This window comes from Cydia fagiglandana, chromosome 7 (genome assembly GCF_963556715.1).
Source record: "Cydia fagiglandana chromosome 7, ilCydFagi1.1, whole genome shotgun sequence".
NCBI lineage: Eukaryota > Metazoa > Arthropoda > Insecta > Lepidoptera > Tortricidae > Cydia > Cydia fagiglandana.
The window spans coordinates 18,013,813-18,032,294 of NC_085938.1; the positions used below are offsets into that span (position 1 = coordinate 18,013,813).

Genomic DNA, 18,482 nt, shown 5'->3' on the forward strand with positions numbered 1-18,482 from the left:
GCGCGTACAGCGCGTCCGGTATCAGGGGCTCGTACAGTTCCCGGTACCAGAGTGAGCACTGACCTCTGTGCTCAACAAGCTAGAATGAACCTTGCATGAACGGAATAGAGTGTAAAATAGCTCACCAGTCGGTTCAGCGCCGGTAGACGCTGCAGCACCCTCGAGCATGCGGCGTAGTCTGAACCTGCGGCTACGCACGGCGCGTATAGCGCGTCCGGTATAAGGGGCTCGTAAAGCTCCCGGTACCAAAGTTTGAGCAGGCTGGCCGGTGCGTGGGCATCTGTTCAAAAAGTTTTGTTTTAGTTACAAACAGTATTTGGATTTTATTTACTAGTATATAACTATTCGTGCAATAGAGTTTAGACTCGAAAGGACGAGAGGCACTAGAAACAAATGCTGTAATGGTATTCACACTTTTGCAACCCCGTAACATTAATATAAAATGTTTTTTTTTTAATAGAACTATTTATAATTCGTTTTTTTTAGCATTAGAAATTAGGTAAACAATCTTGATGTGTCTTTTAATTGAAAAACACATTTTAAAAATAAGTTACGGCAAATATGTAACAATTATGAATCTAATACGATCATTTATATTCTTCAGCTTTCATAAGTTTTTGAATTTTAAAAAGCGTTTTTCAATTAAAAGACATGTCAAGATCGCTTACCTTCTTGCAAGTTCTTTCTAATGCTAAAAAAACGAACTATAGTGTAACACAAAATTACCAATTAACAGACTTTAGTGTAACACAAAATTAATTAAAGAACCAGTTTTATGTAAATTGTTATCGATATGTATTACCTTTTTGAATTTAAGTGCTATAAAACAAAGCAGTCCATCTGGAGTTCTCAAATGATATGGCACACAAACAAATATAAACCTAAAACGAATAAAATTGAATATCGATCGATCAAACTTTCATAGATTTTAGACAACGTCCTCTGGTGACATTGTGCCGCGAGACGAAGGTCTGAATGATAAACAAAATGACACAGCAATATTTTAACTCTAATTTGTGCATTTTCTAGAAGATGATTCATAGACAGAGCAAGGTTTTTAGGATTCCGTAGCCAAAACGGCAAAGACCTGACCCTTATAGTCTCTTCATGTCTGTCTGTATGCCACAGTCATTTACTCGGAAACTATAAAATACCTATAAATACCTTTTAATAAAATCTAAATACATGTTAACAAAAGTAAAAAATATAATTTCAAGTTAATATAATCGCTCCGAAAGTCAAACTTATTGCGTGAGTGACCATCCATCATGCGTGGTCCGACACCGTGGGACTAGACGCGGACTTAACTTTCACCCTTGCGTCGCTACTCGAGTTACGCTAGCTTTATCATGCGAACGGCTAAGGAGTGGAATTCACTTCCTGCAATTCTATTCCCAGTCCACTGTAACTTGGATCTTTTTATTGAGCTACCGTTATCCCGGTCGATATAACCGTGAATCATTCCAAACTGTTAGTGAATAGACATATTTTAGGTAAGCATGTTCCACCCTAGACTGCATCGGCAGATCGGCACTTACCATCACGTGAGATTGTGGTCACATGCTTACCTTTTTCTAAAAAAAAAAAACCTGTCTGTCTATTACGTTACGGCGTGATGGCTCTTTTATAGGACAACAACATATTGCGCATGTATGCATGCATTTGGTGTTGTTTTTATCCGGGTCTACGTTGTTTAAGCATGATGGTGATAATTGTTGACCTCATATATTTGTGTGATTCGCATCATGTTATGGCTTTTGTATTAATATTTAGGTTGTAAATGACAGTCGAATTTTAGCAAATGAACAACACCAAATCTTAACTATAAAATCTTGTATTAAAACCATAGAGAAAAAAATACATAGAGTGCTCGCTCCAGACATCTGTTTTTGTACCAAAACGACTATTATTTTCGTAGCGACATCTAGCATAGGCTAGAGGAATTATCAGTACTGCTAGTTGATACTAGAATTCTCTAGTGTCGCGACTCACGAAAATTGTATTTACAACTAATATTAAAAACAGAAGGAAGTGAAGCTAAAAAAATATTTTGACTTTGACTCTGGACTCAGCATCATCGAGTGAAGAAGCAATAAGACTGGTTCCTTTTTACAAGCTTTTATTTACTTCTTACATAATATGTATGTACCTAGTTGTTCTTGTAAGTACCCTCTTGCGCACGTCGCGTTAAATCAATGTAATCATCGATGCAATCTACTTATTGTTACGTCGACGTAAAATTATCCCAATTATAAAATGATTCCTTTGAAGCTAATTTCATTTTTTAGGGTTCCATACCCAAAGGGTAAAAACGGGATGTATTCCTGTAGCCGCTATAACAAGAAATACTAAAAACCAGCCAAGTGCGAGTTGGGCTCGCGCACGAAGGGTTTTGTACCATTACGCAAAAAAACGGCAGAAAACCACGTTTGTTGTAATGGGACTTGGGAACCCCACTTAAATATTATATTTTGTTTTTAGTATTTGTTGTTATAGTGGCAACAGAAATATATCATTTGTGAAAATGTCAACTGTCAAGCTATCACGGTTCATGAGATACAGCCTGGTGACAGACGGACAGACAGACAGACAGACGGACAGCGGAGTCTTAGTAAGAGGGTCTCGTTTTTACCCTTTGGGTACGGAATCCTAAAAAGTACGGAACCCTCGGTGGGCGAGTCCGACTCGCAATGTCCGGTTTTTTTTTCCAAACACAAGACTATGTAACATAATGAGATGATAGGTATTATTTGCCTTCACTTCAAGTGTTTTTGTTGCCTTCAAGATAGCTTCTTCGATTGAGTGTAACATTGTAGATAATATCTTCAACTAAAATAAAAAGAAGTATGTAAAAAAATGAGGTCTAGCTCGAATTTTCTCTTAATACAGTCAGCAGAAGTTGCTAAGCGGGCGAGACGTACTAAATAGTTTTTTCTTCCTGTTTGTAATATATTTGTTGCATCTGTATAGTTTAACATAACTTGATTGTTGAGAGAATAAGAGCACATACGTAATTTTGAAAACCGTGCTTAGCTAGTTGTTGTTGCCCGTCTATACGAAATATTGTCACTTAAATAAGATGGTAGTATGGTCATGTTGTATGAAAGAAAGAAAACTAAAATAAAATAAAACTGTACAGTGTAACAAGGTCCATACGGGTAAGTGTGGCTGCGGGATAAGTGTAGCTGGTCTTCACGCTGGGGCCTTTTACATTAATTTGTGTTTAATGCGAGTTCATACATTTGAAAAGTGAAAATAAAAAAAATGTTTATTTGGATTACAACATTTCACAATTCACAATTAGTTATGCTTGGAATCTCCTAGTGAGTATTGTAAATACTTGCCACTAAACACAAGTAGCAAATGCATGGAAACTCGCACTAGCTAGCAACGCCTGCTTATGGGCAGTCGGTCCATGACTCACCAGTGAGCGTTGAAGCGTCCGGTAGCTCCCAATTATCAATCTTGGCCTTAAGCGCGGCCACCTCGTCCACGTCAGCCAACACCCTGAAGATGCCCTCGGTCTCGCCGCTCTGGGTCACCTGCCACAGCTGGTACACACCAGTGAGGGTTGAAGCGTCCGGTAGCTCCCAATTATCAATCTTGGCCTTAAGCGCGGCCACCTCGTCCACGTCAGCCAACACCCTGAAGATGCCCTCGGTCTCGCCGCTCTGGGTCACCTGCCACAGCTGGTACACACCAGTGAGGGTTGAAGCGTCCGGCAGCTCCCAATTATCAATCTTGGCCTTGAGCGCGGCCACCTCGTCCACATCAGCCGACACCCTAAAGATGCCCTCGGTCTCGCCGCTCTGGGTCACCTGCCACAGCTGGTACTCACCAGTGAGAGTTGAAGCGTCCGGCAGCTCCCAATTATCAGTCTTGGCCTTGAGCGCGGCCACCTCGTCCACATCAGCCGACACCCTAAAGATGCCCTCGGTCTCGCCGCTCTGGGTCACCTGCCACAGCTGGTACTCACCAGTGAGAGTTGAAGCGTCCGGCAGCTCCCAATTATCAATCTTGGCCTTGAGCGCGGCCACCTCGTCCACATCAGCCGACACCCTAAAGATGCCCTCGGTCTCGCCGCTCTGGGTCACCTGCCACAGCTGGTACTCACCAGTGAGAGTTGAAGCGTCCGGCAGCTCCCAATTATCAATCTTGGCCTTGAGCGCGGCCACCTCGTCCACATCAGCCGACACCCTAAAGATGCCCTCGGTCTCGCTGCTCTGGGTCACCTGCCACAGCTGGTACTCACCAGTGAGGGTTGAAGCGTCCGGCAGCTCCCAATTATCAATTTTGGCCTTGAGCGCGGCCACCTCGTCCACGTCGGCCGACACCCTGAAGATGCCCTCAGTTTCTCGGCCGCTCAGCGCCAGCACTTGCTGCGAGAGCGCCACCTGCACCCACGGGAGCTGGCGGTTCGGGAACCGTTCTTTTTGTAACGCCATTACTTCGGATAGCGTATTGCCGAACATTGACTGTCGGAATATTTGGATCTGTGGAAAATGGACGGGTATTAGTCAAGTGAAACTCAACAAACTAACTAATGTTTTACAAAAAATATATCCGTGAAAATAAAAACTTAGGCTACCAAAGTGTAATGGAATTTTTGTAGTTCGGCCTGCAACCTAATCTAAGTTGACAATTCACATGAGACAGGGAAGGAGAACTGTAGAGTCAGGCTGTCTATGGTCGTAGTTACTTAAATAGGAAATCGAGTCGAAATCCACCTGTTTGATATCAATAGCACATAATGGTTTAATGGTCTAGCTCTAGACTAGAAAACGCGAAATTCTGCCGAGCACAGACAATCGTTCTCAGCTCAGTAGCCGTGGGGTAATTTTTGAGCTCTAGTCAGGCTTCTATAGTTATTCTATTTCGTTGAAAACATGTAACTTCAGCTGACATAGCACAGACCCAGTCTTGTGTGTTTTTCTGATGTGCCATCTTTAACACAACCAGCTGTCCATTCGTAAGCCTTATGCCAACGAGATAAGGTCTAAACTCACCCGCGCTTGGTCGATGTCCTCGGTGGTGGGCTTCCTGGGCTGCCGCTTGCCGCTGACGCCGATCCGCTCGAGCCGCTTGCACGCCACGCCCGCGTAGTGCGACACTTGCACGTGGATCGGCCACTTGCCAACCTGACAGAAGTACATCATTATCATTATCGTCTCGAGACAAAATATGTCGAACGAAAGAGATCAACAGATCGCAGAAGCCATGGCAGCGGCGAGCCGCGGCCATAGGTTGGAGCGAGACACACAGATCAGACCTTTCGTTCCCACCTATGGTTGCCGGCGCCGCCGGCCGGGCCGTGAGTATGATTTAAGTCGTCGCACGCGACTCCTTGTGTCAAAAGCGGGTTCAAGTATGGAGTCACACGCGACAAAGCAAGAGGATAATCTACATGTTTTGACATCTAAATTAACAAACTACTCCCGGTTACTGGCCATCCGGCTGACACCGGCCATGACATTCAAGCTCCGGTCAAAAAATCAGTAAGTAGGCCTCGAGGGTTCTTTCACAAGTCAATGAATGCTAGTGTTTGTGCGGCAGTCTTAACCTGTTAGTGTCAACCAGGCAAGCATCTTTACTTGTTCGAGGACTTGTACACTTGCAGGTATCATCATCATCATTGGTGTACCTCGGGGAAGGCGTCGGCGAAGGCGGGGTCGCGGTGGCGGTTGACATAGTTGGTGAGCGCGGGCTGGAAGGCGGGCGAGGGCGGCACGAAGGCGAGGCACACGGCCAGCAGCTCCCAGCCGCGCAGCAGCGAGTCCCGCAGCGGGTTCTCCGTCGTCTGCCGGCACAGCTGCACGTACAGCTCGTCTCGCAGTCTGAACAGACACATATTTCAAATATAGAAAAGTAATAAATGTAATATTCATAATTCAAATTGCAAAAAAAATCCTTATCTGATTCCAGTAAATTGATATTCAAGTAGATCGGTACTGTTAGAAAAAAAATATACTGGACACTCAGATTAAATTGGGTTGGCAACTGTCAAAGGTTTGCATAGATGGCGCCATCAGAGCTTGCCTCTTTTTCTGTGAATTTTGGTTTAAAGCGCTGGCATCCAGGACATAAAATTCCATTTAAAAAACAAAAATTTGACACAATTCTAGGGATAAAGAGGGCAAGCTTTGCTGGAGCCATCTGCTAAATACTTCAAATATCAAATATCAACGTTTATTCAGCAAATAGGCCACAAGGGCACTTTTACACGTCAACATTGAATTTACATAAAAGCAAAAATAATAACATCAACAATTTTATAAAATAAAACTAACAATTCAATCTAACGTATTACAATTACTAAGAGATGTATATGGTCTCTTAATGTCGAATTACATACAAAATACAGATAAAAAAACACACAAAAAAATCTATAATATTTAGAGGTGTAAATGTCTCTAGGTGTCAGAACTATAAGATTATATAGTTTATCAAGTTATCCTTAGAGATGTATAGGGTCTCCAAGAGTCAATATCCTGTATAGGTAATTAATACATTCATTAAGAGAAAAGAAACATACGAGAACAGAATGAGGCGTCTCACTGTAATTAATTAATAAAAATTAAGTTACTAAGTATAATAGCTCGTGTTAGCTTAAACAGACCAGTCTCCACAAACAGCACCCGTTCACGAGTATGACGCGTATCTCAGCCATCGCCTCCCTCAACCTTCATTCGGGAAAGTTGTTACGTTTCAAACGTAACTAAAGGAATTTCTTTTTTTAGTTCCATACTCACAGCGACATTGTAATAAAACAGGCCGAACGAGATTGTTTTCAGCGCCATCTATCCGCACAAGGAGACACTTGAACCCTTAGTCGCGAGCTGTCGGTCTAGAAAACATTATGGTTCTTATTTAGTATTCAATATTTTCTTTAATGGTTGAAATATTTAGGTTTAGTTTTCAAAAATATTAGTACTCGGTATCGTTGGTCTTATAATATGATAATTTTCAAATATTGTTTGGGACATTGTTTGCAATGCCTGGCAAAATTCCTTGGCTCTGAGCGGGGTTTTTGTTTGAAAAAAGTGACAGGAGAGGAAATTGATTGTCGAACGAGATCAAGACTGAGATTTCCGCAGCCATGTGAGGAAGTTGGTGCAGATATTCTCTGGTCGCTTTGTACGGGAGCCATCCCTGTAAAATATGGAAATACATCTTCACTTTTTGTAGCGAGGTAAGCCACAGCGCAAATCTTTATAGAAATATAGCCCGGTTTTTTATAACGTTCGTCTTTACTGATTTTACATTTCCTTGTTACAGCAAACAGAGCAATATGGCGTCCTAAATTGAATTCCTGGAGGATAATTCCTAAAGAAATATTTTTTTATAAATGTCAGCAGTGTAGCATCAATCGCTTCACTTGAGATCCGGGTAAGCATTTGCGATTTTATTGTAGGAAATGTAACCTTTTTTTTGTCCTTGCCCATGTGTGTCGGATGACCGCATGGCCAATTTGTAGGTTTTCCTGTAAATGCCAGATCGGTGTGTTAGTTTAGTAATTGTCCAGTTAATTTCAGTGGAGAATCAATCCTTTTTTTTTATATTGGGTTTCAATATGTGGTTTTTTTTTCCCTTTAGCCTTTATGCCGGTCCCTACCCTGGGCTTTTCTTCGGGCACGTGTCAGCGCTGGGTGTTGCTGAGGACCTTGGGCTGGAGCTTCGTGCTGCTCAGCGCGACGTTGGCGAAGCGGGCAGGCAGCCACCTGGACACGTGACTCAGGTGTGGTCAGATCTAATTTGTTATTGGCTCTCTCGAGCTCGTGACTCCTGTTGCGCATCGCGACGTTGGCGTGCTAGATAGGCGGTCACTTGGACACGTGGCTGACGGTTTCAGCACGTGTCACCGCGGCTTTTGGCTGCCACTTATGCGCCTCTGGCGTGACTTGGTCACAGCTAGGCTGCCTTCTTTCTATAGACACGTGATTTAGGTGTGCTACTAATCAATAGACTTTAATTAACTTCACGCAATAGTGGCCTCTTAATAAACTTCAAGTGCTCAGTGCATATTTAGTGTATAGACATAATAAACTTTAACTGAGACTGCGTAACCAGTCCGATAGCATAGTGTTCTTAGTATAATAATAGCATAAGCTTATTTTCTGTACTGCCTTACAGCGTGCTGGCGCCCATTCTCTCTGTCTAAAATTAATTTTACTCATTAAATAGATTTTTAGGAATATCACAGACGTGTAGTGTGACAATAGAGCGTCAGACCCACGAACCCTGAGTACCACTGATAGTCCATAGCTCTTAAAACCCAAAACACCAATATAGCCTGTTACATTTGGCGCCCAACGTGGGGCGACGCTTTATTTTTTTAAATATTGTTGTCACAGTCTGTGGATTCTGAAGAAATCTCTCTTTGCTATTTTTTGAGCTCTGTAATGCACTGTGCACATCTTCTTTTCCATTTTTAAGACGCCACTATTTTGCCTGTTTGCTTGCCTACAATTATTTATACTTTGACCTTTTGACCTTTTACTATGTTATCTCTTTTACCTTAAAATATGTAATATTACTTTTCACTAAAAACATGAAACTGTATTTTCTAAAACTTTGTATAAGAAACTCTCTAAAGATTTACTACTCTGTACTTAAAATTTATCTCAAGATTTAATAATAATATTACTCTGTATGTAAAATTAGGCTTACATATGTATGCTTACTGTTGCTCAAAGATGCACTCATTTTTCTATGTAAAAAGAGACCACTATTAAGTAAAACTTTAAAACATTATTTTTTCTCAAAAATGCACCAAGCGCTAGCACTAAAATTAATCTATCTTTTTTTTCCTCAAACTTGTTGGTCGCTGGTCAATTTCAGGTCTGCGGATGTTGCTGGTGGTTCATACCTCTCAACGTTGTCTCGCAGTCATCTCTGGTTCTCTCCGCACAGGTCATCTCTTCTGAAAGGTCAAAGTTAGTTCGCTCTGTCTCGCTTTAAATATTATAATATTTATTTATTTATTGCTTTATAGGCCTGGTAATTTAGGGCTAAAGCGTTCTACTTTATTACTACTACTCACTGAAAGGGAAGATACTTTCTATGTTCTAACATATGAACACTGTACCAAGCCTATCTGCTGGTACCTACTTATTTTGTAGATACTTAAATATATTTCTTAATTAAGGAAACTTAGTTCTTAAAGTAACTTTTATTACCGCCTGACTTACCTCTTCTTGATACTCTTAAAATACTTACTTACTATAGTTAGGTCTAAGAAACTTAATTTTTTCCTTTTTACTTAGAAGTAATGTTTATGATGAGAAATGTTACTCATCTCTGTGTTCTGAAAATGAACATACTGTGCTGATCATGCTGACAGTACCTATTCCTAGCTAATAGATATTATTATATTACTTTACTTTATAGTGTAAACATAATTTTCTTATTGCAAGCATGCAGATTTTCAACAGACGGTTAGATATATGTTAGTAATAGATGTTACTACTATAGGTATTATCTTAAGAAACTTATCTTTTAATTTATGCAATGTTCAACAAAGGAATGTTACACAGGTATTTCTATCGTTCTAAAATGAACGCTGTACTATTGCCTCTCTGCAAGGTACAAATACCTACTTTCTCTTGTAAATGTTATTTACTTTAAATATTTTTAGGTTAGGGTCACTGACACTGGATAACTTTGCTATCTAAATGTTCCATGAACATGGTTGTGAAATAAAACAACAAAGCAAGTTATTTAGATACATTATTATGACACTACATGCTTAAATAGTTTGGCATGGAGCCCACTGTTTAGATTATCCTGGATTTGACTTTAGTTCACATAACCTAATAAAGTGTCTTTGTTATGTTTGATTTTCACCATAACCCAATAAAGTGTTTTTGTTATGCTGGATTTCGCTTTGATTTCTTCTATGGCTGGTTACAGGCAATGAAGATACTGCTGGCTTATGACTTGCTTGCTTGCGGCTTGCTTGCTTGCTCGCTGTAGCTTATTGACATCGAGGTTTCGTTGTCAACGAGTTTTCTTGGATGTGACTTCGTCTTTTGGTGCTTAGCGCGTCAGCTGATTTCGGCATTTAAGGTTGGTCTAGTGCATCTAATAAAGTGATGAATCAGTGCTTTGTGAAGTGAAAATGGTGATTACAAGTGCAGTGATGTGTAATTCCATGTTCCCTTGAACATTGGATGAAGTTTCAATCCCATCTGGAGCGAAATTTTTCATTATGCACTCATAGATAACCTCCATTTTCAATTCCTTTGGCGCTTACGACCTTTTGGAATGGGAAGCCTATACGTCAAACTATATGCGTTTCGTTTCACTTAAAACTTAATTGGATCTGTGTTCAAGTGTTAGTTCTTGTGTTTTATATTATGGAAATAATTTCATGGTGTGTTCCTACACATAGTGACACTAGAAAAGGGGAGACTGGGGCAATTTAGTGCCCATCTCTTTTAAAACTCTAATTTTTTTATAATAACTTTAAACTTTAATTAGAAATTGAAGTTTTCTGGGTAGGTACGTTCTGTTTGTTGTGCACTGTTTCTCTCTCTATAAACAGTGTATGGGAAATTGTTTTCACTTCTGTTGAAACAAATTCTTAAGGACTTATACTTACGTAACTCTATGTTTTGATAAAATAGTTTAAGCTGGATGCTTCTCTTTGTATCTCTAAAAGGGGACGATAGTCTTCGGTGTGCTTCTACACATTTGGTACAATAGGGGAGAGAGGGATAAAATGTGTCACTGGTTTTGACACTTAGAATATTTTGGTAGTTTCTTTTAATTAGGAATGCATTTGACTGCTAACTCGTGGTCTACTTAATTTCATGCATTGGATTCTCGCTTGCGGTCCGTGCATGGGGAGTTCGTGTTCTTCTGCTGCACGCCTCCATGGAGTCGATAAGGTTGAAATTTTGTTTTCTTCCTGTCCGTACACCACGTTCTGGTGTTTCTGCAGTCTACTCTTAGCTTTTAGTGGTTGTGGAGTAGGCAAAAGCTCGGACGTGCACCCCGCCTAGAATTATTCTTCGCTCGCTGCACCGCCGAGATTTACTCTCCCAATCTCTCACTAGTCGATAGTTTTCTTGCATGTTAGTTATAAACATAGTTTAACTTGATAGTTAGGATTGTGTAAACCTCATGGCATGGCATGGAAAAAGGAATGATGGTAGACAAAAAATGAGATGGGAAGACGAGTTCAGGCAGGTGGCTGGAGCCTTGTGGAGAAGACAGGCTCTGGACAGGGACGCGTGGAGGAATATGGGAGAGGCCTATGCCAAGGGCAACCAGACAAAAGGTCTGCGGAGAAAGGCTAGCAGTAAGCAGTAAGTAAGTAAACCTCATGGCATAGCCAATATAGTTAATTACATGTTAAAAAAAAAATGTTTCACTAACATTAACATTTTTTTTATCTAAGTTGGGTGGTAATGTTACGTTTCAAACGTAACTAAAGGAATTTCTTTTTTTAGTTCCATACTCACAGCGACATTGTAATAAAACAGGCCGAACGAGATTGTTTTCAGCGCCATCTATCCGCACAAGGAGACACTTGAACCCTTAGTCGCGAGCTGTCGGTCTAGAAAACATTATGGTTCTTATTTAGTATTCAATATTTTCTTTAATGGTTGAAATATTTAGGTTTAGTTTTCAAAAATATTAGTACTCGGTATCGTTGGTCTTATAATATGATAATTTTCAAATATTGTTTGGGACATTGTTTGCAATGCCTGGCAAAATTCCTTGGCTCTGAGCGGGGTTTTTGTTTGAAAAAAGTGACAGGAGAGGAAATTGATTGTCGAACGAGATCAAGACTGAGATTTCCGCAGCCATGTGAGGAAGTTGGTGCAGATATTCTCTGGTCGCTTTGTACGGGAGCCATCCCTGTAAAATATGGAAATACATCTTCACTTTTTGTAGCGAGGTAAGCCACAGCGCAAATCTTTATAGAAATATAGCCCGGTTTTTTATAACGTTCGTCTTTACTGATTTTACATTTCCTTGTTACAGCAAACAGAGCAATATGGCGTCCTAAATTGAATTCCTGGAGGATAATTCCTAAAGAAATATTTTTTTATAAATGTCAGCAGTGTAGCATCAATCGCTTCACTTGAGATCCGGGTAAGCATTTGCGATTTTATTGTAGGAAATGTAACCTTTTTTTTGTCCTTGCCCATGTGTGTCGGATGACCGCATGGCCAATTTGTAGGTTTTCCTGTAAATGCCAGATCGGTGTGTTAGTTTAGTAATTGTCCAGTTAATTTCAGTGGAGAATCAATCCTTTTTTTTTATATTGGGTTTCAATATGTGGTTTTTTTTTCCCTTTAGCCTTTATGCCGGTCCCTACCCTGGGCTTTTCTTCGGGCACGTGTCAGCGCTGGGTGTTGCTGAGGACCTTGGGCTGGAGCTTCGTGCTGCTCAGCGCGACGTTGGCGAAGCGGGCAGGCAGCCACCTGGACACGTGACTCAGGTGTGGTCAGATCTAATTTGTTATTGGCTCTCTCGAGCTCGTGACTCCTGTTGCGCATCGCGACGTTGGCGTGCTAGATAGGCGGTCACTTGGACACGTGGCTGACGGTTTCAGCACGTGTCACCGCGGCTTTTGGCTGCCACTTATGCGCCTCTGGCGTGACTTGGTCACAGCTAGGCTGCCTTCTTTCTATAGACACGTGATTTAGGTGTGCTACTAATCAATAGACTTTAATTAACTTCACGCAATAGTGGCCTCTTAATAAACTTCAAGTGCTCAGTGCATATTTAGTGTATAGACATAATAAACTTTAACTGAGACTGCGTAACCAGTCCGATAGCATAGTGTTCTTAGTATAATAATAGCATAAGCTTATTTTCTGTACTGCCTTACTGTACTACTGTTTTTGTGTGAAACATTGATATTATATTTAATTGTCTCGAGCTTAAACAATAGTTTTCTTTTCCTCATCTTATTTTTACCTTTCTGTACGCCTTACAGCGTGCTGGCGCCCATTCTCTCTGTCTAAAATTAATTTTACTCATTAAATAGATTTTTAGGAATATCACAGACGTGTAGTGTGACAATAGAGCGTCAGACCCACGAACCCTGAGTACCACTGATAGTCCATAGCTCTTAAAACCCAAAACACCAATATAGCCTGTTACAAAGTGGCGACCCGATCAACGACGCCACCGTAAGCAAAGACTTTTAAGCGAGCATGACATGTTCAAGCTACCGGCCTATAATAATTAATTATAAGCCTATATGGTGTCCCACTGCTGGGCAAGCGCCCCCCCCCCTGATATTAATATTAAAATAGTAATAACATGTAGCTGTAAGACACGGCATTTTGTGCTCATATGTTACATAAAAAGACAATATAGCTTCACATAATTACTAGCCTAAGTTGACTTAGAGATGTAAAGGTCTCTAAGTGTCAGAAACATTAAAAATATTGGTATGTACAATCAAAAATAAAAATCAAATAAATAAATATGTACTTAGAGATGTATAAGGTCTCCAAGTGTCCAAAACTAAAATTACATTAAACAATATAATCAAGCGAGAACATCATTGTCTCATGTGTCAATTCTACTGGACACTAGCATATTTAATTCACAATGTAAAAAAAAAAACAATATTTATTTAACTCTTATTATACTAATGAAATCAAGCTACCGGCTTAAAAGCATCTCTATCGTTTATAAAATCATTTACATTGTAGTACGCCTTACTTAACAAGGAGCGCTTAATGTGCGACTTAAATTTGTGAAGTGGTAAATTCACTACATCAGTGGGGACTTTGTTATAAAAACGTGTACAGTTCCCGACGAAAGACGTACTAACCTTACGGAGGCGGTGGGCGGGCACAGCAAGTTTATGTTTGTTTCTAGTGTTATATTTATGGATATCACTGTTAACCTTGAATTCGTGGATGTTTTTCCGAACATACATAATATTCTCTAGTATGTATTGAGATGCAACGGTAAGAATGTTAACTTCATTGAATTTCTCTCTTAGGGATACTCGAGCGCTCAGTCCATAGATGGAACGTACAGCTCGTTTTTGCAGCACAAATATTGTCTGAATATCTGCCGCTTTTCCCCACAATAGAATTCCATAAGACATAACACTATGCTACTCGCTACGCTCGTGGTTCAAGTTTGGAATCTTTCGCTTGCTCGGATATCAATATTAGCACGAGCGGTTAAACAACAACTTTGCCCCCTTGTAAAACAAATAACTATTTTCGCCTGAGTCGTTAGAGGTTCGGATACCACTTATATCTGGACCGGCTGGAACAGATCTACCTATGTTCCTTTGCCCAGTCTGAACCGATCTTGTAACTTGTGGCACCAAACGTGTTTACTACTCACTATTCATTAGCGAAGGTGGCATGCAGCAAGTCCTGGGCGACGGAGTTGAGCGTCATCCCCGGGCGAGCCTTGCGGTCGCCCATGTCTATCTGGACAAGTATGAACATGTCTGCGTCCTTGTAACTTGTGGCTTTAATAGTCTACTCACTTCTCATTAGCGAAGGTGGCATGTAGCAAGTCCTGGGCGACGGAGTTGAGCGTCATCCCCGGGCGAGCCTTGCGGTCGCCCATGTATATCTGGACAAGTCTGAACAGGTCGGTGGCTGCCTTCTTGTGCGCCTTGTCCCAGTCCGCGCCGACCATGGGCGCGCTGATGCCCGATGACGTCCACGATAACATGTCGCGTACTGACGCCTGAAAACAGAGTAATTTTATAGTTATACAGCAATTGTGCGACACTTTTAAAAATTTGGTAACACTGTCGGCTATACAAAACCTTATGCTTTAGAAGAAAATAAGCGGTTGATTCTTAAGGCCAGAGCACACCGGCTCCGTGTGCGTAGACGTGCACATGCGCGTTGTAATATACAGACTCTTAAGAGGGACGGCCCACCGCTTCCGTGACATGTGCGTGCGTGGCCTAAACATTTTTACGCACGCATACGTGCACGTCTACGCACACGGAGCCGGTGTGCTCCGGCCTTTATTTATGACAGTGTTGAAAGCGGTGTTAAGGCCATTAAATATGTTGAATATGTATAACATTTGAGGTTTCTATTACTACATTACTCGAACGCCCCGGCCACGAAACGCATAGTTTGAGTTTTAACCAATGTATGGCAATGTATGAGCGTAGGTCCCGTGGCTCTCGGGTAAAGGTTTTGGTAGCATTGTTTCTCCAAAGACTTAATTACCTTCTTCCTAAAGATGCCCTTGTTGAAGTTGAGGTGGTCCTTGGCGAAGATCTCGATGTCCTGCTCCGGCGGCCGCGGCGCGTGCGCGCGCACCGGGCTGTACAGCGCCTCCGCGCCCGCTGCCGGCTGCAAATATGTGGTTATTGTTACATAATACTAGTTTATGTCACTGCTTCATAATGAAAGGCATTAAAACTCGAGCGTGGGTTTATGAAACGAACGAAGTGAGTTTCATAATAGAATCACAAGACGTGTTTAATGCCTAATTATGTTCAGTTACATACATTGCGTTATCTACACATATATTATAGACTGCCTATGATATATTCACTAACCTCATATTAGAGCCGACATTGGGGCACTTTGCTATCTTGCCGAAATATCTTTATCGCACATTTTACACGAAACTTTTTTTATAGTTACATTCAAAACAACAAAACAAATGATTTTTTACTTATAAACTAATTAAAAGATAAACTGTACGTCAAATGGCGGTAAATAAAAACTTTTTTCACGCATCCTAAGGTCCGCCGATGGACAGTTAACCGATTCGGTGCTGATGACACGCCTGCCGTGTCATCAATGTTTTTTACGTGTGGCGTATGACACGGGAGGAGTGTCATCATATTCTATGGCGCATGGCATGGCTGCCGTGTCATGATTGTTCCGCGCCACAGCCAAATGTTTTCGAAAATGGAACACGCAACGAATCGATTCAGAGTGTTGGTGTTTGTACTGACCCGGTGGTAGTCCTTGTCGGGCTCGTGGAAGGTGTTGTAGTAGGCGACGCCGTGGTTCATGTACTCGGCGTGCTGGTGCGCGAGGTAGACGCCGGAGCCGTCGTCGTCGTCCGGCGTGCGCGCGCCGCCGTCGCTCGACTCGTTGTCGGGCTCGTGCCCCGACAGCGAGCGCGACCCCATAGACCCGGAGCGGGACCGAGACGACGCCGACTCGTTGTCCGACCCCGACCCGTCGGCGTACCGACCGCCCCCTGCAAAACAGCATTGTGGAACTTTAGGGCTGGTTTAGACGGCGCGCGAACTCGCATGCGATTTTAGTTACATTGCGGACTGTAACGTCCAGTTCAACCGACTGATCAAAACCGGCAATGTAATGAAACTCGCATTCGAGTTCTCGCTGCGACTAAATGAGGCCTTAGGATGCTCGTCATAGCAACTCAGATGGACTCCTGACCCTACTCTAGTGGCTATCAAATAAAAAAAACCAACGTAAAATCAAATGCCGAAAATCGAAAATTCTTAAATAAAAAGCGTGACGCGACAGTAGAACGTTGTATGCATTGCTCTATTTTCACAATTTCTAATGGTGAAACCAAACAGTTGCAGATTCTATTTTTGTTGGGTGAGGTTAGCTGTGTAATTTTCTTCCCTCCATGAGGAATTCCAAAAAAATATTGTGTCCTCCCCAGTTCGATGATATAACTGTGAAAATGTAATAGATAAGTAGACATACTTTAGATACCTGTGACATCAGTTCACAAGGCCATGGGTCATGGAAAATCAGCCTCCACTTGGCTAACACGACGGTCGAAAGTGACCTCAAAGAAGCTCGAATTGACACCAACGCCGCACGGCATCATGCGGACGAGGAGAGCCGACCCCAAGTTAATGGAACTACCGGTCTAGGGGAAAGAAGATGAGTTCACAAGTATATGTACTCACTGGACAGCTTGGCCTGCTGGATGATGTAATCCTGCAGCGGCAGCAGGTGCTGCATGCCGCGGAGGTCCCAGTTGCAGTACAGCGGGGAACCTTCGTCGTCTTCTTCGTCCGCGTCTAGCGGAGACTCTTCTACCTCTTCTGGCCTCTTGTGACCTGAACACAATATTGATATATTGTTATAAGGCCAAAACAGAAAGAGCCGCCTCGTAAGGAATTAGCCTCGCGAAGCACTCGGCTCGGAGCATTATGTCACAGTGTAAAAAGTGACAGTGGACGCCTTTGATGTTTGCGTAAATGCCGACACCGCACAAGAATACAGTAGGGTTGTCACAGACTTTTACACAACTGCCCAAGACTTACACTTGACTTACTATAAGACACGCTAGCCCTAAGTAGTACCGAGCTGCTGACAATGACGATGTATGCAGCTCGGGTGCGCGCGAACCACCATGTCTAGACGGCTTCTTCGAATGACTATTGTTTTATAGACTGTGGTTCTGTGGCCCTTGGGAAATAGTTATCATAAAGTATATAATAAAAGTAGGACTCACGTCTCGATTTGGCGCGATCTCTCGGCGCCGTGGACCTCTCTAGCCTCTGGTTGTGCTTCTGCACGTTGGGCTCCGTTAGCGGCGGGTCCAGGTTGATGCATTTCATCTTGTAGTTCACTGAAAATATACGCTTTTTTAAATGCTAGGCTAAGATATGACAGAGGCTTCGTCTGCGGACTTGAAAACTATACAGGACATTTTTTTTTATCGGTCTGCGTGTGATGAGCACCGATATCTGTTCCTGAGTTATGGATGTTTTCCATGTTTTTAAATATTTGTATATTGTATATATCGTTGTCTAAGTACCCACAACACAGGCCTTCTTGAGCTTACCGTGGGACTTAGTTTGTGTGAAAATGACTATATACTATTTATTTATTATTTATATATTACATGCTTCTGGCGACTTACCGGCGGCCATATTGTCTTGTTCATTGGCCGAGCAGAGCCGCATGAAGTTGTGGTGTGGTTCTTGCCGCTTGCTGCTGCCGGACGATAACGAACTTTTGCTTGACGTGTAACGCTCCGGTTCCGCTTGCTGCCTTCTGGCGAAAATTTTTACTATTATGTTATTATGTTGTAATACTTATAATAGCGAAATAAGTGAAGTAATCTCTCAGTCGTACTTATTTACTCCTGAAATAAAATTATGTCAAGACCTCTGCCACTTATACGGTAACTTTACTCCTTGTTCGAGTCGAAAGTTTCTTTGTGTGACGTCCGTTTCTTTGAACGGACCAATCCCGGCACGGGACTTCGCGCGCTCACCTCTTCCCGCGCACCCCCGCATTTTTGGCATCATCGGTTGTATGAAATAATTGCTCTAAACTCGGTCTAGAGGATTCCTAGTCTATGACTAGACCTTATTAGGATTCGTCCGGTGTCCTAAATATGTTTTCCTTTACCGAAAAGCGACTGGTAATTATCAAATGATATTTCGAGCATAAGTTTGTAACGTAGATACGTTACGTAACCTAGGTTACATTTATAAAATCAAATTAGATTGTAAAATAACGTATATCGCATTAAAATATAAATACTTTAATAATAATAACTTGTCTATA

General features: G+C 41.8%; 1 protein-coding gene across 1 annotated transcript in view; it reads right to left on the reverse strand.

Annotated features, from left to right (window-relative positions):
- Positions 1-18,482, reverse strand: part of LOC134666067 (rho GTPase-activating protein 39) — a 39,345-nt gene that overhangs the window by 9,689 nt on the left and 11,174 nt on the right. Inside the window, exons 11-20 of the mRNA XM_063523181.1 lie at positions 17,830-17,963; positions 17,419-17,535; positions 16,868-17,020; positions 15,926-16,176; positions 15,186-15,311; positions 14,480-14,685; positions 5,642-5,834; positions 5,007-5,138; positions 4,253-4,493; positions 126-280 (exon numbers count right to left, since the gene is read on the reverse strand). Coding sequence (XP_063379251.1) covers positions 126-280; positions 4,253-4,493; positions 5,007-5,138; positions 5,642-5,834; positions 14,480-14,685; positions 15,186-15,311; positions 15,926-16,176; positions 16,868-17,020; positions 17,419-17,535; positions 17,830-17,963 — 1,708 coding nt within the window. The remainder of the gene's footprint in view (positions 1-125; positions 281-4,252; positions 4,494-5,006; positions 5,139-5,641; positions 5,835-14,479; positions 14,686-15,185; positions 15,312-15,925; positions 16,177-16,867; positions 17,021-17,418; positions 17,536-17,829; positions 17,964-18,482) is intronic.